At 40.7% G+C, this 24,744-nt stretch overlaps 1 protein-coding gene across 5 annotated transcripts in view; it reads left to right on the top strand.

Moving 5' to 3' along the window:
- Positions 1 to 350: 350 nt before the first annotated feature.
- NLGN1 (neuroligin 1) overlaps positions 351 to 24,744 on the top strand; it is a gene marked incomplete at both ends in the record, with an annotated part of 288,923 nt that continues 264,529 nt past the window's right edge. For 2 of the 5 annotated variants that reach the window (XM_084212652.1, XM_084212651.1), the window contains one exon: positions 354 to 846. In XM_084212652.1, coding sequence (XP_084068778.1) covers positions 354 to 846 — 493 coding nt within the window. Of the gene's footprint in view, positions 847 to 1,306; positions 1,367 to 24,744 lie in introns of all 5 variants that reach the window. The other 3 variants (XM_084212650.1, XM_084212653.1, XM_084212654.1) reach the window with 3 other exon arrangements.

Below are 24,744 nucleotides of genomic sequence, written 5' to 3'. Positions count from 1 at the left end.
TAGCTCCTTCATACTAATGATTTATTTTCATTTTCTCCAGGATATAGACCTGCGGCTAACTGGATTTGATTTATAAGAGGGGATTCTGCAGTAAATGGCTGCTCTCTTCATATTGCTGCTATGGAAAACAGAATTGTCAATAGGATGTAGTCTGATAAATAGTGCTGAGTGAAGATGCAGCTTCAATAAGTGTGAAATCAATGGAAGATACTTACCGCATGAAAAGCCTTTTGAGATTTTTCTGACAGGCACCTATTTAGGAAACTTGATCTGTTTCCTCCGGTCGCCCTGTTTTTACCCCAGTGGATACAAACCAGATTGCTTCACTGTAGTTACACAACTGATGTGGGACCATGGCCTTTCCAAGATCCACGTGGCTGAACTGTGCACGGAGAGCGACGGCGGTCCGCCTGCTGCACACGGGATCGAACGCCACCTTCGCTTTTTCTATACTCGGATTTCTGCTTCACGCTGCGGCTGTGTCCTCCCAAAAATTGGATGATACCAACCCAGTGGTGACCACCAACTTTGGCAAGATAAGAGGGATTAAGAAGGAACTTAACAATGAAATTCTGGGGCCCGTTATTCAGTTCCTCGGGGTTCCATACGCTGCCCCTCCGACAGGGGAGCGCCGCTTTCAACCTCCTGAGCCTCCGTCTCCCTGGGCAGATATCAAAAACACCACCCAGTTTGCTCCAGTGTGTCCCCAGAACATTATAGAAGGCAGGTTGCCTGAAGTCATGCTTCCCGTGTGGTTTACTAATAACTTGGATGTAGTTTCAACCTATGTACAAGATCAGAACGAAGACTGCCTCTATTTAAATATCTATGTCCCAACCGAGGATGGTGAGTTAATAGCAGGCGAAACAGGGAGATCTTTTTATTTTCCTGTTCTACTTTCTAACAATATTAATTCATGTGTACTGGTAGCATGCACGGCTTTCTCTGCACGCCAGCTTAATACACGTGTGCATGCTGCTTTTCTCTGTGTGCATTTGTCCTTGCCTTTTGATTTTTATTTTCTTTTTAATTTATTTCTTTCTTTCTGTCTACACTCATTTTTTTTTTTCTCCCCAACAGCACGTGTAATTTTTAGGTCAAAGTTGGTGCCTAATTCTCATTGCCACCCACTGACTTCTGGGAAGATGCATCAACATCTTTTCCATTGCATGTGCAGGCACAACAAGTTGAGAGTCTTCCGCACCTAATAAAGCAGGTCATATTTAAGTTAGATAGTGGTGTTGCATGCTCCTACTGTCTGTGACGGAGCTCCATGTTATTTTCTAGTCTTCTATTCATTTTTCAGTCAAAAGAATATCCAAGGAATGTGCCAGAAAACCCGGCAAGAAAATTTGTAGAAAAGGAGGTATGTATAAAGTGGACAAAAAAACCAAAACAAACAAAAAACCCCCGGGGGAGAGATCAAAACCTTGCAAAAGGAGAAGGAATAATACAGGTGAAAGAGGCTGATTGCTGGTGCTGGGAATTGTTAGGGACTGTCTTGTCCTGGTGGAGAGGTGTTGAAAGAGAGGTCTGTGTGTGACAGATGAGAAGATAACTTTTGTAAAGCCAGGACTCAGTTGCACCTGAGCATCTCTGCCTGGCACTTTCTGCTGTGACAGTGCTGGCAGCTTCTCTCTTGGCCTGGAGGCTCTGGGCAGTGCCTGCCAGTGGCACCAGGGGATGGGATGTTGTGTGTGGATGCAGAGGAGGGAGCTCTGTGCCCTGGGATGGGCACTGCTACCACTGGAAGGGCTGGCACAGCCCACAACTCCCCCTTCCAGAACTATGGCATAACGGCAGGGAAGCATTATAGCAACACAGGGCTGAGACCTGCACTGGCTTTCTGCAGGAGATTCCCTGTTTTCTTGGAACAGGGTTAACTTTTCTGGAGTGTAGATGTGAAACTTTTTTTTTTTTTCGTCTACGCGCTTCTAAAAATGAGCTTTGATTTCCTTTATTCTGTGATTACAGCTCTCTTTGTCAAAGCCCAAAAACTCTTAATAGGGGTGTAGGGAACTGTTAAAATATTGTGACATGGTACTTTGGGAGCTAGACTGCTTTTGGAAGCTTTGGAAACTTGGCTTCTCCCCTTTCTCTGTTAAATACTATGGAAGAGTTTGCAGATTTCTTGGTGAATATTTGCAAATTCCTCCAGCAGCTGGCACGGAACAGAGAAGGTCTATCTTGGTACTGATTCAAAGGGGGCATTTGGTGCTAGTTTTGAAGTACTAATTTTGTACTATGCATGGTTGGTTTTGCATCAAATTATTTTCCTTTATTGTTTCCTTTAAAATAATGTGTTACTTTAGAGCTGGAGTCCATGTGTATTAGAATGCTTTTTGGGGTAAACAAAGTACTGTGGACGTGCACAGTTGCCTATTAGCTGTAATCCATTTCTTTTTTATCCTGTTACTCCAAAACAAGCACATTTTAGGAAAGTGCATAGCAGAAATGGTTAGAGCTGGGCAAAATTTAACTCTTTAAACACTGCATTAGTTTTTTAAGGCAGTATCTAGGCTCTAAATGAAGGTGGCCTTGTTCCCAAGGCTCTAGCTCTTACAGCTCCTAACTGCTGGTTGCAGCTAGCTGTTAATTATTAATTGTTAATTGTAGTTGCTCAATGTATGCTTTTTTGAGATGTCTAAATCCACTTTCAGTGACTTAAAGCGATTTGTGTTTAAAGTGTCAGGCTTAGAGACATCTTCTGTTTTCGGTTAGGGAATTTTTGCTCGGTGCTGTAAAAGTACAATTGGTTAAGCTGGGATCCCAAAGCTGGAAACGAAGATAATCAGGGTACTGTGAGCAACGTCACTTCTTCACACATCATTCAAGTTAGAATAACTGCTGTCATTTATATGCATTCAATTAATGTGCAGCGCTGCAGCAGTTATTACGCAGTTCATCAAGCGTGTGTAATTAGCTGAGCAACTTTCACTTCCTATCACCCAGACGCTGATTCACAGAGTCATAAATAAAGATGCAGATCCCCATCATTGTTCTCGGAGAGCATCTTTCATAGGAGAGAGTACTAAAAAAAAAAAATAATCAGAAAAATAGCAAAAGTCAAGGGAGGGAGAGCCCAGTAAGTCATGCTCATTGTCCTGTGGGCAGGAAGGAGAATAAAGAGAGTTACTTGAAATTCAGTAGGTACCTTTCCACTTAGAGTCCCTGCACACACAGCACAATAAAAAGCCTACCTTTTGCTGTTGACAAGTGCAGAGAGCTCCTGAATAGCTTCAGCTGGGCAGCTGAGATATCTGTAGTAATGTCTGTTCTCTGAGTAGCTCTACTCACCCGTGCACAACCTGAGATTTATCCTGGGCTGGGATTGACCCCACGGCCAGGGGCAAAAGGACTTGCAGGACAAAGTTACAGCAACCACAGCAGGGAAATGGCATCAGTTTTGTATCAGAAAGGCCCAACACTCTCTCTTTTGCTGGATTTTTAGGTTACATCACAGCATCACATCACAGCGCTGAAAATTATTGAAAGGAGAAGATCTGGAAATCAGAGGCAGACTCTTACACCATCTTTTTAATTCATAAAAGATATGTTAGATGAAAGTGATTGAAACAGCAACCATATGCTATCCTTACACGTGGTTTGATTCCTTCTTACAACATGAAATAGATTGAATTAAATAAATTAGTATTTATACTTAATTGTCAGCTGAGGGACATTAGAAAATTAAAAAAATTTAAGAACAGGGAGCAATCTGATTAAAATAGATGTGGAAATGAAAGGAATTGTATCCATGAGTCATGCTAGAGATGGTAATGAGCATTATATCCATGACCTCCTGTTGGGATTTGGATGTGCCCACAGCAGAGACTGCAGAATGATAGGCTGAAGCTGGGTGAAAAGAAATGAAACAATTCAGCATGTTTTTTGCAAAAAATGGAGGCATGTATTCCAGTTACTTGTCCTTCAATTTACTGATTCAAAAATAAAGAAAGAGCATCTGCTTTTGTGTGTTTTCCTTCAGGTACGTCAAGGTCAGAGGCTGCTAGTTCTGTTTTGAGTATGCAGAAACTTGTGTTTGCAAGGGATGGATTTGGAAAATCGGTGCAAAGGCATCTGAGTAATTCTGTGTTACTTTTTTGAGTCTCGTTTTCATAACTCTAAATTTTAATAGACCCTGGTTATACCATTTTAGTGATTGATACTAGCTATATCGCCTATTATCTGGCATTTCCTGAATTTCCTGACAAATCTTTGCAGCATTTCTAGGGATTACCTGAATAGTATTCTACTCTTTGGCATTTCAGGCCTCTAAATTTACCTTATAGTCAAAACACAAATATTTTACTTGTGATCCAGAATGTTTCCTTATCTCTTAGAAGGGCAAGTGTATCCTGCTTTAGCTGCATACCTGTGGTGTTTAATATTGTATATTAATTTCTTTCCATTGCAACGGTTTGCACCAGGAATTTCCTAACCTAATGAAAACTGCTTAAAGAAAATTTGGAAAGGATCACTTATATGACCACTGAAAGAACCCCCAGGTGTGGTGTGCTCTGCACTTGGGATGACAGTGTGCTCTTTCTTGGGAACCTGTACTAAAGCTTTCAGGCTGCCTGAAGATGCCTCACTGTGAAATGTGGAGGTGTAGGTGGTATATCCTCAATGTCATGGAGCCAGGCAGATGCAGTTTGGGATAAATTAGTATTTGTAGGAGATTTAGGTGTAGAATAAGGAAAGAAATCACTTGATCCTTACTTTTATGTTTAGGAATTATCAGTGGCTCAGACACCGCCCAATATCAGTGACTTCCCCACATGTGGATTCTGTTTCTTATTCTAGTCAGGGCAGTGAATAAATTTTAAATGCGAAGACTCATGATCTGAACTACCTCATTTGAGAGTGTAGGATTAGACAGCTCTATTAATATTTATGCCTCCTAATGGGCTACTTGATTTTCAGAGCAAAGCTCCCCACACCATACTTTCTGGGTTATGGCTGTGGTTACTATGGACGCACGGGAGCAAATGTACATACACACAAATATATTCATGGAACTGAAACACAAATCACACTGCTGTAATCTCATCCTGCTTTCATCTCCCTTTGTTTTCAATAGAGAATATGTTACATCAGTTCTGTTTTGTAACAGGCTCTGATAACCTTAGGGCTTTAAGCATAGCAATGTGAAATGTTCTTTAGAAGTCTAAGCAGAAATCTCACCTGTTACCTTGTGTTTCTGTAGAGTGGTTGTTCCTGTACTCCATTTAACTACCCTAGAATGGTTTACTTATCATCAGATCTTGGAAAAGAGCAATTAATAGAACTTGTGCAGTTCCTGTGGACTCCCTTAAATGAAGATCTTTCTGTAAAACCATTTCAGCTCTGAAATCAACCAGAAAAGGACAAGCTGAGACCTTTAAAATGTGTATGGGAAAGGCTGTCAATTTATTATCAGCATTTCTTTTTTTCTAAAGATGTAATTTAGAAAACAATATCAAAGTAATGGAAGAGTAGATGGTAAATAGTCCAGAATTACTGAAATATTCCTTTCTCTTTGGCCATGTGAGTGAAAAATATGAAATCTAAGGTGTTAGCCTCCATCACTGTAGACAGAGCTCTGTCAAAATAAGTTATCTTGTCAATACACTAAAATCATGCCTTTGCAGATCATTGCCAGAGCTCTGGGTCTCTTGAGAATGAGTTCCAAACTTACAATATATTCATTTGAGTGTATTTTGGGGGGACATCAATCTTTTAAAAGGGTTTATATCTTCATTAGGCCACTTTGAAAATTCCTAACAAATTATTTGCCTGTAGTATATTTGTGTCAGCAGTTGCCTGCACATATTTGAATTTTCACCCCCATCCATGCTGGGTCCTGGCTGGAGAGCCCTCATCTTTACTCCCTGTGGTATCAGCAGGCCCAAGTGTAGTCCATAATCCCTAATCCACTCACCAAGACACCACAATTCTATTTTTCTCTTCCTTTTTGAAGCCCTGTTTTTCATTCCTCCCCCACCACTGCAGCATTTCCTATTATCCTGGTAATACATGGAAGAAGATAATGAAGCAAACATTGTCTTGTTCAGACCTTTTCATCCTTTCACAATCTAAAGCTGTTAGTGTCAGTTAGCAGCATTTTTCAAAGATGTGCAGTAGGTTTATGTCATATTTGAAATAAAATGCTTAAAACTCTGATGTACTTTCTCCAGCCCTCTTTCTGGGTGAGCCAGTGCTTGACAACAGAAGACTCTGCAGACTGTATTTTAAGACTCCAGTCATCTTAAATGCCATCAGCACTGGTCACACTCCCCTGTAAATGTCTGGTTGTTCAGGCTCTGGACTCTTGCTGACCACACAGCCATCACTGCTTTGTTCATATACCTTGACAGTGCTTATAGCTCTAACAGGTCTTAAATTCTGATCTAATTCCATTCCTTGTCCATTATTTTACTGCTTGCTTTTCATTTTCTACATCCTCCCCCACACAGGCTCTAAAATAGCTCTGCTACCCTGATAATGCTAAGTCGGATAAAACTGGTTTGTGCTTCTTTCCCCGGCCTTTGTTGGCTTGGGCTGGTTTTACTCAGTAAACATCTGTGAGATGGTTTTCCTCTCAATCTGTTAGTTTCTAATTTATCATTTAAAGCCAGAATGGATAAATCTTACAAAAAAATAACTGCATAAGTGTATTTGTACATTTCCAGGAGGAACTTTTGAGTAACTAATATGGCTTTTGGATAACTATTATTTTCGGCTTGTTTTTTCCCTCCTGTATTATCGTATTATTCCTTTGCTCTTCTCTGTGTTAATGCTCTTCATCTTTTTGTTTCCTTATAATACACATGGATACAAACATTTTTGCATTCTTTGGGTATTTTTTAAGATTGAAACATGGTGCTTACATGTGTCAAACCATTGTCGAGGATCTTCTCACAATGTTAATAATCTGCTTATAACTTGAACATTGCTTCAGTACAATTTCTTTTTCTTTTCTTTCCAAATTATTTTCACTCATAATTCTTTAGCCTTCTTCACTTTTACTTACTTTATGATGTCAAATTTACATGTCTTCTCCACTTTGATATGTATGGTATTAATAATTATACTCAGCATTCAGAAATCAACTGCTTTAATGAGCTTACCATAAATGAGATTTGTTTTTGGGATATCAAAGCATTTCCTTCTGTCTTAGTATTAATATCTCTTATTTTACTTTCTCATGCTTGTAATAATGGGATTTATCCAAAGAAGGAGCAGCACTGAACAATGCAAGGCTAAGGGAAGTGGGACAAAGCTGATTTTCAGCCATGTCTGCACCTCTATTCCACCACAGTGCAGGGACCAGAGTGGCCTCTGGCTGCAACTGAGCTTCCTCAGAAATTGCAAGAGACATGGAAATGGAATAGTCCAGGTACTGCAGCTGATTTCCCCTTCCAGAGTTGTGCCAAAGTGTTTTGGAACATCTCAGCAGCAGCAGCAGTAAATCATGCTGCTAATTCCTCTGCTGTGGGAATTCTGTTAATATCCCTCAGTGCTATCAGAGCAAGAATCAATCTGCCCTGGCAGAGTTTTCTGCATGCTTTTTATGAGGCTGGATTTTGACTTTCCTGTTTGTACTAGGAGCACAGTAAGCACCCAGCAAGCTCAGCCATAGGAATGTGAAAGGAAAGGAAATTCCCTGGTTGTAGAACTGGGTTTTTTTTCAGCTGATGAGGCTCTGTAAGTAGTTCCTTTATTGAAATTGCCCTGGTGAGAATGCATCTTCTGCTGGGTTTCTGTGTTAATTAGGGTATAGCCAGTGGGTTTGACCAAAAGGACACATTTTGGAGGATACCAGAACCAGCATGACAGTTTGTATGTTGTTGTAGGCACAATTCACATCTTCCATTGACAGTCATTTACAATTCAACTGAGATGAATTCAGCTGACCTTTCCTAGAATGATTAAGTTTGGGCTATATTAATGCCAGTAGATCAGTCCCTGCAGAGGCAAAGCATTGAGCTCTCTTGGTATTATTTAATATATAAGTAGTTTTTAAATTCTTATTTTATAATTGTTGAAAATCATATATCTATATATATAGAGAGAGTGATCTAGTAAAGCAGAAATGGCAGGAGAGAGGCAGCTATTTATTATTTGTATTTGTTTTCTGAAAAGCTTCCATTTGTTAAATTTCCCCCTTTTTGTAAAGGCCTTCTTTAATTATTAGTTGAAAATCAGGTATTTATGTAATTACCATAATTATATCTACACATCTAGTGTACTTGCAATTATTTCATTAAAAATTGTAATTATTATACAATTATAGGGGATAATGATGCCCTTGTAACATATTGCAGAAGCCCTAATTAAATGGTAGCATAAATGAGTTGGAAGAGATTTTGAAGTTTTGAATATTGTTTTATCAGAAATATCAGAAGTGAATCATCCACATTATGAACTGGCAGTAAAACCCCTGCAAAGTTATTTTGAGAAAAGATTTCACAAAGCTTGTGGAAAAAGATTTGTCTCTGTTGCCTCTCTGTCTTTATTTTCTGTTCTCCATATTTTTACACCAAAAACTGTCTTCTTTTTAATGGAAAGGTGCATTGTGTAGGAAGAAGATTGCACAGCTTGCTGAATGTTTCTAGAAGGCTCAGCCCAGAGCAGGCACAGTTTGTACTTAGACATCCTTTTTCTAAACAGAGGCAGAAACTTATCCAACAGTTGGCTGAAAACGCTGAAAAACCTCCACTAAATATGGGGAGGTTTTTATTACATGTTGAGATTCAAAGACCTCCTTATACATTGGAGTGTCCAAATTTTGTCCCTCCAGGTGTTGGGGAAAGGGGATAAGAAAATCCTCCTGTAGTACAGGTTCTTGTGATGCTCCAGGCACAGGAGATGGACTAAGCAGTGTGGATACAGAGGATCCCTGCGGAGCATCTCCCTTTCTCTCCTGCAGAGTGGGTGGGGAATAATTGGCAAGGATAACATATGCTAGAATCTACCAAAACCTCAGGATCACAGATTTCTCACCCTTTTTCATGTCAACCTTCTGGAGCGTACAGATGATCTCTCTCCTCTTCCTTCAGCTGATTTTGGAAGTCATTAAAAATGGCAGTAAGTAGAGTTTTTCAGCTGGCTGTGTTTCATGTCTGACACGGGGTGTTGTTCACTGATGACTGCACAGCCCTGACCCTGCGGCAGGAGGGGCAATGAGGAGCCACCCTTACCTTGCCACCCACCACAGCCCCCAGTGATGCTGGGGGCAGGCTGGAGCTGAGCCCAAACCATCTGAGGGGGCTCCCATCCCCATCCCTCCCTCCCACCCACCAGCTGGGCTCCTCCTGCAGCCCTTGCTCCCAGCCTGCTCAGGGCAATGACTCCTGCACCATCTCCCCACTTGCTTCAGGTGCAGCTGGGCAGGTTGGACAAACTTTCTGTTTAATGCACCTGAGGCACTCAGCTCGCCTCAGCAGGGCTTGCAGGCTTTGCTCTAATGCAGGGTTTAAACTCCCGATTTTTAAACAAAATGGTGGGAAAGAAGTTCTGAGGAATAGGGGATCCTGGATCAGCAAAAACATCTTGCCATGCCCTGAGCTGAAGGAAGAGCATCCACCCCTGGTCTGGGGAAGAACTTTCTGTTTATCCCACCTCGTGTCAAGGTTCTTTGCTGAGGCTGACATGATTTCTCATATTTTTGGGGTGTTTTCCTGAGGACCTGCTTCCCTTTAACCCAAAGTTTTGCACCAGTCTTCTTGTCAACCTCCCTACAGTGCCCTTGCAGGGATTGTTTTTATTTTCTGCCCACATTACTCTTCTCTCCTAATTTAATATTCTTTAGTATATTACTTTTAATGTAGTGAGCAGGCAAACAGAACAGAACCAGCTGCGTGCAGCTGACCCAGTGAGAACTCATTTTCTGAGAATCCTCATTCCCAAAGCAATAGTCTTAATGAGATGGACCCAGTGGAAAGGGAACATGAAACATGCATTTGTCTACATATATATGTACATCTAACAGTCATAATCAGATCTGAGAGCTCAAAGGAAAGCTGGTACAATTTGTCTTACTTGATTGCAAAATTGATATTGACTCATATGTTTTCATATTTATTTTAAAGTCACAAAAAGAAATGGATTTTTTTTTTAAAGGACTATAATAACTGAAGGCCATGACTAAGGTACCTATGTGAGACAAACAGAAGATTTTGCACATTTACCAATCCCAAGACTGCTTTCATTAATAAGATTTTCTGTACTCTATACAGTACTTTGGATCCATGAAATATTGCTGTATATGTCTGTTGGAGAGGCAGGTTTATTTAAAGAAATTTCACAAGAAATCTTGCTGTAAACCTAGATTTTAAAATCTTAATTCTTCCCTGTTTCTCTCTGAAGCTAAATGCAGATGAAGTAGCTCTCCATATGAATCAATTAATAGCTGTGCTACATGGAACAGGAGAGCGAATTAAGTGTGTTTTCTACACTTTTCATCATTAACTGAGCCATTGGCTAATGAAAAATAGATTAATTTTGCTTGAAACAATGACTTCTGAAACAATAAATAATTGCCATACTTAAGAGCTGGAGCACCTGCCACGTCTTTTAGATGGAGTCTCCATAGATGAGGTCTCACACAAAAGAAGAAAGAAAAGGTGCATCTATTGTTTTTTCTTTAAAGCACCATGAAACCCTTGATTAACTGCAATCCTTGCCATGATGCATTTGCAGTTCAAGCACTGAAGGCATTACCTGGCCAGAAGCACATTATGATACAGGACCATGCAGAATGGGGGCTTGAGTGTTACAGAGACACAGAGAATTGCTGAGGGGTCCTGGTGAAAGTCCTGCTGCTCCCTGCATTTGGGGCTGCTGATGCAAACCCCTCCCACACCAGTCTGTGTCCATTTCATTCTGTGCTGCTCATGGGTGACAGAGAGCGTTGTCCCTTGGACTGTGAGCCAGTTTTTGTTTCTCTTTTTGATTTTGTTTCTCCTCCTGACACCTTTGAAAGATGGCTGCTGAGATGCGCCTGGGCAAGATGGGATGTTGGCCCGCAGAGGTGAGCTGGGAGACAGATGATGAGCTGGGAGCAGCAACAAAGGGGTCTGACAGCAAGGGAGGCTCCTGACACACATGTTGAAGCAGGTGTACACTGCCAGGCACTGTGCAAACCAAGCAGAGAAATAGGATTAAAAGGTCTTTCCCTTTAGGCAAAATAAGGTGAAGAAGAAGGCAGTGCACAATTCCACCCTGCAGTTTTTGGTGGCAGAAACTATTTTTCTCTCCAGAGTTTGCTAACATATATTAGCTGCTGTTTTTCTGCCCAGAGCTTTGACATATTCAGCTACAAGCTAGTTTGGCTGAGTATCAGCACAACAAACAAGCAGCAGTCAAACAAGAGAGGAAGAAACAAATAACTTCTCAGAAATGCTCCACATACATTCCGTGCCTGATCCTTGCACTGTGCACTTGGCCTGGCTGTCAGCCCTCTCTGCCCAGCCACCTGTGTTGGAGGACATATCACAAAATAAGTTTCACCTAAGGTAGAGCAGAAGCCAGCACTTAATATTGCTCCATTGAAAATAGATAAACTCGGCAGTAAGTCAGATTTTGGCCCGTTGTTTGAATTATGAATATTCTTCTAACTGCTGTCACTTCCTTGAAGAAATACAGTGGTTTCCTTGAATTTTAAGTGACTTTGGATTGAAATTCTTTGTGAGTGATTATCTGGCTCAGTGAATACTGTTGTTATCATTAGCAATTTTGGGTGTTAACCTTTTCACTGCTAAAATCTCTGAGTGCTGCCTGACATTGTCCCTGCTCTTGGGAAATAAAAAGGTTAAGAAGCTGTTGAAATGCATTCAGGAAATGTCATAATTTTCAGGTTGATGAAGGGCTAGCCTGGAAGAGAACAAAGAGCTGATAATAATAATTACATTTACTTTGTGCTTGCAGAGAAGGCAGTTTGAAGGAGCATGGGCCATAGACAGCAGCTCATTTTGGGTTCTGCCCCCATTAGTTATGTTGCATTCCTGCTTTCCTTCTCTAACCCCAGAAATGGGCTCCTTTGGTTGCAGAGGGATGATTTGGCACAAAGCCAAGGGTATCTTTCCAGTGATTCTGGACTTCAGTAGCCTTTTCCCTTTCCCTCCCTCCTCCCCTGGCTAAGCAGCATCTGGCCCTCTCCCTCTGCTGAACTTGTGTGACTCTATTTCAAGTATAGATTTAGTTATTAAATCTGGAGATAAAGTATGGATCTCTTCCAGTAATCAGATACTACAGTGATTAGAGCCATAGAAGTACTCAGAGAGATCAATTAGATTAAATTATCAAATCATTATAAGCAAACTCTTAAAGACAAAGCAATAGAAAGTAATTTTGTGTCACTATTTTTTTGGAGAATATTTATATTCCCTTATTGTTTGTTTGCATCTGTTTGCTTTGTGTGTGTTAAGATCACAGTGGCATCAAACCTCGTGCTCAGAGCTGGGCTGGAGGACAGAATGAACCAATTCTGCAATAGAGCTCTCTCTATGATGCTGGTCATAGGTTAAACACATTATTTCTTGTACTCTGGGTGAAAAAATACATGCACATGGTAATCTTACTTCATAAAGCAATTGGGCAGTTTCTTGGGGGAGCTCATTTCAGATCCCTGGGGTTAGTCAGAAAGCATTCTGTTCTCTCACCAGCCTTTTATCTCTCTCATCCCATTCTGTATTTATTATTTTGACTGTGTAATCTTATTTTGAATACTTTTATTGCATAAACCCAGTGTTATGAACCAGTGCCGGCTAATTCAGATAAAGGTTTGTGATTCACTCTTTAGTAGCTCGTTTTCTGGGCTCCTCTGAAAATAGTTTTCTCGTGTATAATAGCCATTTGTGTCACTTCTGAGCCTTGAAGTTGTGTTTTCTGCAGTCTGCAGTGTCATCTTAGCATGTGTATATATATAAGCTTTTCTTTATTAATCTATATTTTAGTAACTACTCCAGCTAATGCTAATATACTGCTTTCATGAGAGAATTGGCAGAATAGTATACATCAAAGGCAACAATTAGTGTATTTTCATTTGACTTGTTCAGCCTATTAGGTTGTTAAATTTTGCATAGAAAATCATTAGCATGTTTAATTTGGGAAGGAAGCTCTTGGAAGGGGAGTTGTGGATGTAAATCAATGGGTGAGGAGGCTTTTGTAAAACAGCAGCTACAGCTCTGAAATGTCAAGAAATATTTCCCATATTATTAACTGTAAATGCAAAGAGATGAAAAAAACTGCAGGATTATCACTGGCTTAGGAGTTAACAAAGAAGCTTCTGATGGTTCTGTCTAATATTAAAATCTGGAGCAGATTGTATCACGTCCTTTTCTCACTGAATACTGCCATAAAAGTACAGGTTTGGAATTTCAAAATACCTGCTCTTTTCTCAGTGAAGGTGAAGGACATCTGAATCAGGCTTGACATGATATAGCTCCTGGTTTGTTTTTCTTTTTCCTTCCCTAAAACCAGCTGAAGAACTGTTGCATTGGAAGTCATGTTGCAGCTGTTAACAAATGTTTTCTACAACTCCAGAATTAGCCGAACTTGAAGAAGTGGCAGAAAAAACTATGAAGGGCCTTTTCCCCCATCTCTTCTGGGAATTTGGCAATTCAGAAACTGTTGTCTGGTGTTAAATAAATTCAAAAAGGTTTGGATCTTGACCAATTAAAGTCAAAGAAGAAAGGTCAGAAATCAATGCCAAAATAGAATTGAATATTCCCTCAGACAGCAGCTAATCAGTGCTTTTGTGTGGCCTGCTGTGCCAATATCTATTCAGAGGCTGGTCATTATGCCTCTGTTCTAGGAGAGTAATAATTTTGGAATCTTCACTGCCCTAAAATCAAGCAATTTACTGGCCTTTTTTTTCCCCTATGTTTTTGTGGTCTTTTGCCTGATAAACATTCAGTAGTAGACAAAGCGGCTTTTGGTTTCGTACCTTCACTCTTCAGGTTCAAATTTCTTTAAGTGCAGTTACTATTATTCTTTGGTGCCAAAGTACTTGATTGCCTTCATAAACCAGGAAATTTAGCAGCAAAACTGACATAAGTATCAGGATTATGTTATTGATTATTTGGAAGACAAAAAAATCCATACAGTCCTTTGCATTGTGCTCCAGTGGAAAGCACCTGGAACCATGTGCACTCAGTGGATAAATTCGTGGCTACAGAAAAGTCAGCCTTGAAATTCAAATCAAGTTTTACAAGATCAGGCCCAAATTCCCATTTTTAAAACATGAACAGACATAAGCCTAGAGAAAAATTCTGTGAATTTGAATGTTTGGTGGTTTTCGAAAAATTTGCCTGAGATACATGAATATCTTTTTACTTTGTTGCTTTTTTCTCCATTCTAATTTTCTTGCTATAATTTCACATCTGTCTCATATCACAGCTTCTCCTATAATAACAAATCTCTTTTATCTTTTTTCTGTAGTGTTTTCTTTTCCTGTTTCTTGCTCTCATAATCTTATTGTGTCTTATTTGTCTTCATTCCATGTTTCCACCTTTTTTTTTTATTTTAGAAGTGTTTACTGCTTCTTTAGGACTGCAAAATCATCAGCTAATATTTGCTATTATACCCTTTATTTTATTCCCTTTCCATAGAAGATGGAAAAATTAGTGCAAATAGTGGACTTCTGCAAAGTCAAGCACACAGAGGCAAAGGGAGAATATCGTTGTAGCGCTGAAATGAAAACATCCCATTCTTTTTATTGCAGCTGATTTTTTGGGGCTGGGCTGTTTATGATGCTCCTGGGTCACCTTTATGATTCATGTAGCTGAAGCAATGCTTCTTTTCTTTAATTCCTGCACAAATTAATCTCGCTCTTTCCTAAGTGCAAGTGTTTGTCAGTCAGTTACCCCCCCATAGGGGTGCGAATCACGTCTAATCTTAGCCCATGAAATATTTGCTGGCTCCCACTTGTCTTGCTGCCTTACAGCCTCCAAATAGGGAAAAAAGAAAGGGCTGCTGCAGCTTTCATTAATTATTTAAGCCCTGTTATCAAACATTCCTAGAGTGCCGTAAATTTACAGGCTTTAGTACAAACTTGGAGAAAGCAAGTTCCCCGCTCTGGAGAATTTACAGTGAAGAAAAGACAAGAGAGGTGAAGATGTAAAGGCAGTGGATGTGGTGAAGTAGTGCAGAACAGAGGAGTTTGATAAGAAGGGATTGCCACAATCCACGGAGTGAGGGAGAGGGAGAGCAGGAGCGCCGGGTGCGTGCACAGAGTGCCCGAAGAGGAGAAGGCGGCAGCAGTAAAAGCCAGTGACAAATAACGCACAGGGATTACAAGGAAAGCAAAAGGATTGACCTGATTTGTGTGTTTACCACTCAGCGTCTTAGCAGCGCTCTTTCAGCTCCTGGATGCAATCGTTGGGCTCAACGGGAGGCAGAGGAGGTTTGGGATGGAGACGGACGTGGTCCAGCAGGTCTCTGTGCCCACCGTGGGGAGCTCAGGTGAGAGCTGGGTAGTGACTCCAAAAAGACACCTGAACAGTGGGGAATGGCCCCTTCAGCAGGGTTAGTGGCACGTCCAGCCCTAGCACAGTGCCTTTGGGCAAAGAGCAGCATCAGCTGCCCACCAAAGCTGGCCTTTAAACTCAGCCTGTATCCTCATGTAGAACCAGCGCAGTTTTCTTTGTTTTTCTTGTGTGGTTTTATTTTTTGGATGCATGAGCACAAAGAGTACAAGTGCATTGAAAAAACACAGGGTAACCAGAGGTGAGCAGGCAAGACTCAGCTCACAGAAACCCACAGATGATATTTCCCAGGGACTCTGTTATGTTCCAAAGTCTTGGGTAGCAGTGTTCATTGTGTGGCAGTCTGCCATTGCCCCACGTGGTGCAACTGCTGCTATGGAGATCCCTTGAAATAATGGAATATTAAAAGGTGTAATCTACGACAGAGCTATCAGGCACCACATGAAAAAAAAAAAAAGTGTTCAACAACACATTTTTTCCTAGGAAAAAACCAAAGTATGTGGGTGCCATACAGTCACACCTTGTTCTGCTCAGTGCAAAGGGCTGACCACGTGCTTGGGAGCTGCCCCTTTTCTGATAAAATGCTGTTTATTGCACTGAAATGCTGCAGATACTCAATCCATGTGTGTTTAAGGCCCTCACTTAGGCACGTTCCTGTGGAGAACAGTTGTGGAACCTGGGGTTTGTCCAGGGATAGCTGAAGGCAGGTGTTGATTTACAGTCTTGCCTGGTGGAAGCATTGCTGTTCACTGTTATAGGAGCAGGATTTGTCCCATAGTTTGCTGAAACTGGAGGGATGACTCCTGGGGACTACAAAAGTGGTTTAAAGTGGTTGTAAAATGTCTGCAAGTTTGGCTATAAAGTTACTATAAAATAGGCATAATTGTAGTCACTGCATGAATTCTGAGCAAAACAGAGACATGTATGGTCATGTAATTTCACCCTTAGCTAAAAAGATTTTTCTGTTGTCCTCTACTTATAGCTGCCTATTTATTTGCTTATTTATTGTAACTTTTTTGTCAAAAGCTTTAGGAGGGAATACTTTAAGGTAGAAGAGATATATATATATACATCTAAGCCTGTGGACAAAAATATCAGCCAAAAGCTCTACATGGGAATGAATACATAATCAGCAACTTGTACTTGTCTGTTATAACAAAATAGCATTAAAGAACAGAACATTGAGTGTAATGTAAGTTGCAGTTACTTCCCTGCCAGGGCAGCAATCCTCTTGAGGCTGTCATCTATTGCAACTTGAGCGATTGCTAATTGCTTTTATGAAAGCACCAGCTTCAATTATATTTTTAGTGTGTCACCTGTACAGCTTTATATTTGCATCTATTTAGAAGGTGTTCATGCAAAGCTGAAAAAATTGGGAAGCCATCCTGCAGAACTGAGGAGGTTCAGGTTGGAATTGTGGCATTAAATAGGCTGAAGGCACAGAACAAACCTGGTGTGCTGATCACACCTCCTTCATGGAGAAGTGGGGAAAATGCAGAGTTTTCTGACTGCCCACACCTCCTCAGGTGTGCACCTGGCTCCACTGAAGTGCTGCCCCACCCTGATGTCCCTGACAAGTGGCTACTGAAAGTAGAAAGGGTCTTTAAACACCCTGGGGACAATCATGGAATGCTTTGGGTGGGAAGGGACCTTTTTAAGATCACCAAGTTCCACCCCCTGCCATGGGCAGGGACAGCTTCCACAATCCCAGGTTGCTCCAAACCCTGTCCAGCCTGGCCTTGGACATTTCCAGGGATCCAGGGGCAGCCACAGCTGCTCTGGGCAATCTGTGGCAGGGCCTAACAGTAAAAAAACCTCCTTCCTTAAATCTGACTTAAATCTTTACCTTGAGCTTTGCAACACTTCACATTTGGACCCAGACTGTCTGGCTTGAGCCAATGCCTCCTTCAAAGAAGAGATAATTAAAATGGCTCTTATGACTTTCTTGGAGTCATCATGTCATTTATTCTGGCAGCAGATGTGACAAAAATTACTGCATTTACTTTAATTTTTCTATGTTACCTTAATGGCCCAGAATTTTTTTACAGGAGGTTTAGAGTGTGTGGCACACAACGACAACTGCACTAACGGCAGTGTCTCTGGGAGCATGCCTTTAAAATATCCACACTCGTTTTATGGTCTCTGCTAGGCAGCCTGGAACTGCTTTATCATTTTGCTCTCTTTTAGTGAATCAGAGTAATTCCTCACAGTAATAAAACAGAGACTTGAATTAGCAAAAATCTGATCCCTAAGTGACCTTATCTTGCTGCCAGTCTGATGTAATCCAGCTCCTGACGTGATTGTGTCCTCCTTTCATGTGAATAGTGAAAAAATGCTCACTCTCATGGACTAAAGAACTAAGTTTTCTTAACAAAAAAACCAAAAAAACCCCAAAAAACCCCCTCAACCAAAATCTCCAAAAACTATCAGACAATTTTCACATTGGAAATATGTTCTATTGCTTTCCACAATCAAAATTACTTGAAATTTTAAAATTGAATATTATTACTGATATACTACTGATATATTACCCTGTATTCTTGTATATATCTGTGTCTTTGTTAGTGGGAAAATCCTGCTCCAAGTGCAGCATAGCAGCTCAAAATACTGGTACCAGTTTGGGAGGCAGATGTAGGTTTTCTTTCTCTCTATTTTTTTTTTTTCTTTTCTAAGCAGGGAGAAAGAAATTGTGTTACATATTTTTAACGAAATGGTATTGAGATTAAATAATTATAAGACAGCCTCGTAGTAACCTTCTGATTACTTTGTGCCTGAGAGTTAGCCTTGTAGTAGCTGAAATCACTGGTGAAATGATGATACAGAAAATACACGTTGTTAAAGAACCATTGTTAGATGAAATTAAGATGAATTTTTAGGCTTTGCAAATCAAAACAAACCAAAAATAAAAAACAAGACTGCATTTTCATGGATTTTCAATCCTATTAATATTTATTAAGCTTCAATTCTTTGGGTTTCTGTGTCTCAGATAGTCTGTCATGAAATAACACAGGCTTGTCTGAGACGAAAATTAACTTGGACCCAACTGAAATCAAAGTGAACTGATTTATTTTCCTTCCTCAGACTGACAGTACTGCATAAAGCAGAAAAGCCAGAAAAACATAGTAATTAGACTTGAAAAGTCCTTGCTACTTTATACATCATGGATAGTTTTGGGAATAAAGATGTGCAAAGTTCTTAAAAAAAGAAAGAAAGATGAAAAGCCCTATTTAATCTTGTATTGCTGTTAAAATTTAAAAGCAACGCAACATTGAGGATTACAATCCAGCCTTCCAAAGAGCTGCTGCCATGTTGTGTCAGTCTTCTTGTCCAAATCCTTGTACTGTTCTGGACAGTAACTTATGGAACTCCAGATTTTCCAGGGAAAGCAAAAAAATCCTCACCTGTGTGTAGCGATTGCATGGAAGGCATAATTGGTGGTGTTTTACCAGCAGTTGGGCAAACAGGTATTTTATATCCACACAAAGGCATTCTGTATTGACTGATTTGATTTATAGATCACTATACATGTGTCTTTTAGTGGTTTTATTACAAAAAATTTGAGATGTGCTGGGCGAAGTACCTAACATAAACATTCAATAGTAATTATATATATATGATTTGAGAAAAAGAGAAAAAAGGGACCATTATTTTCTCTGTCTGTGTAAATACTGTTAAAAGGGGTGGAAATCTAATCTTCTGCTTATTTTGCACAAAGGACAATATTTGATTTAGGTAGTCACAAAGCTTTTAGGGGTCAAGAAAAAGAGACCTCCCTTATCTACACTGGGGTCCTACCTTTAAGTAAGAAAATAAGGTTTAGTTGTCTAAGATATTTTGTTGTTCTTAGTAGTCTTCTTTTCAGATATTGAATTTGACTCTCTGCCTCTCAGTTGATAAAATCTCTCTTTTTCCACTGTAGACCCCTATCCCATTGTGAAAAACAACAAGAGGAGCTTGTGAACTTTGAAAGAGTTTTGAATACAAAAGCAAACTTTTTCCTGTAGCAGCCCGGCTTTACCCATTCCCTTGTTTTTCTCATTTTTTCTTAATTCTATTTTGAGCAAATAAAAGCATCCAATGTGGCTGGATTTTGTGGGCTCAGCTCAGTGGAGACCTTGGAGTTGTTTGCTGAGAAAAGGCAGATCTGCACTACTTTGCCTTGCAAAGAAATTGGAGCTGTTTTTTGGAGGATCCAGGTTCCCCCATGCTCCAAAGCAAGATGTAGATGGGAGCATGTAATTATATGACTGCAGATTGTTTCATAAGGCATTTGCATAAGGAGCCAAATTTGATTAGTTTAACTTAATTCTGGTGTTTCCTGACCTCCCAGTCTTTGACTCAGCAACCTTAATGTTATTTTAATGTAGTTTCTGGAGATTAATACAGACAAAGAGTCCCTGTAGGTACTAGAAATCTGATAAGCACATGGAAAATCTAACAGGAGATATTTCTGAGAGAGAAAAGGAAAATGCTTGTTCACATGGAAATAGTGGCTTTCAGAAAAACTCCTGTAAACCACTGCAAAAAGAGAGTGAAATCTTCATCTCTTTGAAATCAAAGGGATTTACTTGTGAGTTTACGTGATTAACACACAGAAGGTATCTGCTGTAGTAGAACCAGAAGGATTTTTTTAAAAGACCTTTAAAGTGACATAGTAAACTATTAAATTCTGTAGATTTCTTAGTAGTGTTGGTAGAATCCCATCATGTTTCTCACTGCAACAACTCAGTTTTTAAATATGCTTATTTGCATTATTTATATTCCAAAGGCACATTCTAGACTGTTTCCTTCAAAAAAATCCATCAATTTAGTGTGTTAGCCTGAATGGTTCTGCATGTTCACTTAAATTCTGGGTGGTGTACTGGGGGGGAACTCTGTAATTTCCTTACAGATTATATTAAAATTGCATTAAGAAAGCCACAATAAGAATTATCTACTTGATCTTCCACAACTAAGAATTAGTCTGGTGTAAAGCTTTAAAGTATCAGACAGTACAGCAGTCCAAGTTTTAATTAGCATTGTAGCTAATGCATGCATTGGTGCTCACATGACAAAAACCTGCCAAGGGCCAAAATACCTGTATTATTTTAATGCTTATGGGGTTTTATTGTGATGTTAATTATAAATAACGATGATGAGAGTTATGCAGATGTTATTCATATTAATCAAAGGAAAATACACTAAAATTTTTTTCTTCTCTATAACAATAGAAAATTGGAAACTGCTTGCTGTTTTTGAAATTGTAGGAAAAAAAATATTCAGCTACCTTGCCTCTTTCCAAAAGTTTTGACTTCGATTTTGCAAGGCATTTTTAGCAAGCACAACATCTTAGAAATATAAAAGCTGAAATTTTCATGTAGCTTTGGCTTCAGGAGGCTTGAAAAACGACATGAAATATGGTAAGGGCTGTGATTTACAAACAAATATGTCTGGAGCATTAGTGTGACAGTGATAATCTGTCACTGCAAGGGTACAGCCTGCACTTCTCCCCAGCCCGTGATGGCCCTTGGGTGTCTTCCAGCTTTTGGGATGGCACAGAAGGGAAAGTGCACACAGTTTTCTCCCAGAGATTTTTAAATGGATCATTACATTTTCAGGAGTCTCTGGCCTGGAGCAGGGACACCCCTGTTAAAGGGAGGTGTGACTGTGCGAGTCCACGTGTGGACAGGTTTATGGCAGTGAATACTTCTCTCTCAATTTAGCCAGAGCCAGTTGCTCATATCACAGCTTCTATTAGGCAGGAATCCCCTTTTGGTTGCAAAATCTCCATCCCTTCCTCCTCTCACTCCCTTTCTTCCCTTCCCCTCAGCAAAAAGCACATCCCACCCGCAGAACTAGCAGTGCGACTTCAACTGCAGAGCTGCAGCAGAGAGAAAGGAGGTTAAAAGCCCTTAAAACATATGGCAAGCTTGGGCTTAATAGGAAGTAGGTGGCAATCTCCACAGGGATGCAGCATGGTTTTTTGAAGCATTTGTTTCCCAAATACCTTTTTATGATTTTTCCAGCACAGGCAGGCAGTAAGGGAGTGTAACTAGAGTATAGGCTGCGGTGTAATAGGCACCTTCTGCAAATGTGACAGTGATGAATTTGATGAAAGAGGAAGTGGCAACCAAAACAAAGACAAAAAAGTTCTGTAAGGACTATGTAGAAATTAAATGGAGGTGCCATTTAGGGTATTGCTGTAGAGCCTGCTGATACTGTTTGCCTCCCTGCTGAGGTAGAAATCTTTCTCTGCTAAAAGCCTTCATAAGAGCACTGAGGATATGCCTGTGCAGCAGTGTATTACAGGACACACATCTGAGAGGAAAACTGTTAAAGCCCTCTCGTAGTTTTATTGAATTATTGCTGCCCTGAGAAAAAACTCACTTTAAGAAAACCCCAGCTGTTAAACTCAGCACTTTTGGAGCGACTGTGTTTACTTCAGCATGGCATTTAAACTCAGTTTATCCCAAAACCAAACAGCAAAAAGCTACAGCGCTGGATGCAAGAAAAAGATTTACAGATGTGGGTTAGTTCTCCTGCACAATCTGGCTTTGAGAGCACTTTCTTCAGTGCAGAGAGAGCAGCTGTGGCTGACCCTGTGAGTGCTTGGACTGAGGGAGAAGCAGGGGGGCTCTGCAGTGGCTCCCACCCTGCGTGGCCACAGTGGGTTTCAGGGAGGATGCTGAGCTCTCCTGGGCTGGCAGAGCACCAGGGGGGCACTGGGCTGAGGCCAAATGACAGGTTAGAGATGGCTGAGTAGCTTGTTTACATCTCTTGCCTCCCTCCTGCTCCCCCTGCCTCCCTCCCTCCCCATTCCCTCTCTCTCTGAAATGCCTCTTCTTGGTGCCGAGGCAGGATCGGGGAGCCCGGAGCATCCCGTGGCAGCTCACAGAGCACTGTGGCAATTAGTTTTTCTTTCATTACACAAAAATTAAGGGCTCCCATTTCCCTACACTCTGTCCATACGCAGTGTCTGTTTCTCTGGATAAAAAAGGTAGGAAATGGAACGTGTTCCTGTAAAAAAGTAGGTAGAAATTTCCACCATTGTCTGGAAGCCGTCACAATATTGTGACTGCCGTGGCAGGTGAATAATGAGCCACTATGCTGGGCTTCCAGCTAAATGGGGCTTTGTCCTGGCTATGCTGCAAAGGCATCCAGAAGAATGCAGAGCAGTTTTCCAGTATACAATGAATCACTCAGTGAGGCCAAATGACACTCTCCGAGCACTCGTCCCAGATATTACAGCTGTTGAAGGAAGCTGCTTATGAAACAAGGCTAGGCTCAGTGGCTCTGTGACCTTACAGTTCCTGTGCTGTAGGAAATAGTTGGGGTAACCCTCTGCAGGAATAGAGTTGCTTTTAAACCCGTAAAGCTCTGCAAATGGAATTACTGGAGTGTTGGGAAGATGCTGTGCTGGAACCCGACCTGGCAGGATGTACTCTGAAAACACTTTGCATTGACTGCACAAGGTTCAGGAGACAGAGGGCAATTTAATGCAGCAACCTGGCAAAACCAAGGGAAGATCTACCAGGAAAAGGGAGATTTGTCTCACCTCAGCCAGGATACCTAACTGCAGCTGCAACACAGAGGGAGCTGTGGCAGTATTTAGATATATGAGAGGGAATTTGAGACATTTTACAGAAAGTTTAAATGGTACAGACCTAAAATAATCTCCTTTACAGGGTTTACAGTGTGGAAGGGCTCTAGGTGTTGTTTCTGTGGCTGCTGTACTATGGTGAAATGCTGTAATGTAGCTATTATCCCTGGTTTTGCTGCTCCCATGGTCAGACACTTAAGCTGTATTTTATATTGCCCTGTATAAGCTCTTGAAATGGTCTGTGAGCAGCAAGTCACTCTCATGCATTAGAGCAATGGGAATATATTATTTACAGGTTCTACTTGCCTTCAATTTCTGTCCATTTTTTTCCCTTGAAAATTTCATGTGTTTCCAAAGTAAGTACAGGCATAGGTATGACTCTGTTCCAGCTAAATTTGGGAAAAAAGGGTTTAGTATGACCATTGTCCACTGCTGCATCCATTTCTTTAGTTCATGGATAATCAGTTTGTTTGCATTTATGATCTACATTGTTAAACTTCACTTCCATTCTAATGAATTTCTGTTAAGAGAGATTGTGTACAGTGATTCACAATATTTATGTACCTGCATAACTCAGAAAACAGGAGACTGTACTATCAAGGGAGTTATATTTGTCCACAGCCTTTTTCATGAAAAAGTACTTACCTGTGAAGCAATGTGAATATGTCATTCCTATGAAGACACTTTGTGTGGAAAGACCAAAATTAATGGTGTAAGCCAAAATTAATGGTCATTGGTTAGGTCTGTGCTAATCACATATGAGCAGTTTCTGATAGTTAGAAATTATTGTGTATGTCAGTAGCTGAGTGAGGTCTTGCACTTTCTTTCTGCCCTTGGGATTTAAACACAGTGCACCCAGCCATCATTTCCCTTGCCTGTGCTTTGCTTGTTTGTCACAGAACAGTTTCATTTCCCTTTTACTCCTCCTACTTAAGACACAATTTTTCTGCAATCCTGAGGCCAGATCATGATAAATCACGCATGCACTCACAAACAAAAACAAAGATCAGGGTGGTCCCAGCTGTGAAAAATGTACCTGAGTACTCAAACTGTGTTGTGTTCCTTTCTCTGGTGTGTAAATCTGTGCCATTTACTGGCCTGTTTCTGCGTGAGCTGCACAATATGAAGCTCCTCATGTTGTTCATTAGGGAAAGGGGAAGGATGCTCGGGGTACCCACCATCACCCCCTGCAGATTTGGGCTGTGCTGCCCACCTGGATGCTCTCCAGGGAACACAGATCTCCCCCAGGTCCTGTGTGCTCAGTCTCTGCAGATGCCCTGGAAACCCTGCAGAGTCTAACAAGGTGTGAGATGTTCCTGTTTCAGGTCCTGATCCATCACAGGATCCCTGTTCCTTGAGCTCTGGGACATGGCACTGAACTTTTCAATCATTCTGCCCTCAGAGCAGTGACACAGAGTAAGCACAGATGTGAAACTGGGAGAATTTTTCCTTCTGTGTCCCGGTCCCCTCCTGTGCAGCAATCAGGAGCCTTTGGAGGCATTTCAGGTTGACTCTGCTGCTCTTTTAGCTCTGTATTGGAATAGCTTCATTACAGTCAATGGAACTATTCCATTGAGTAGCTTATTCAGTGAGGTGAGAAAGAAGCTCATAATGTGGCCATAATAAAAGGCTCAATTTTGTCTTCTTTAAATGCACAAAATTCCATTGTCTCCAGTTCAAAAGGAAATGGGG

Source organism: Fringilla coelebs (genome assembly GCF_963513975.1).
Source record: "Fringilla coelebs genome assembly, chromosome: 10".
In the NCBI taxonomy this organism is placed as follows: domain Eukaryota; kingdom Metazoa; phylum Chordata; class Aves; order Passeriformes; family Fringillidae; genus Fringilla; species Fringilla coelebs.
The sequence above is the reverse complement of the archived record's forward strand: the minus strand, read 5'-3'. Positions and strand labels throughout refer to the sequence as shown.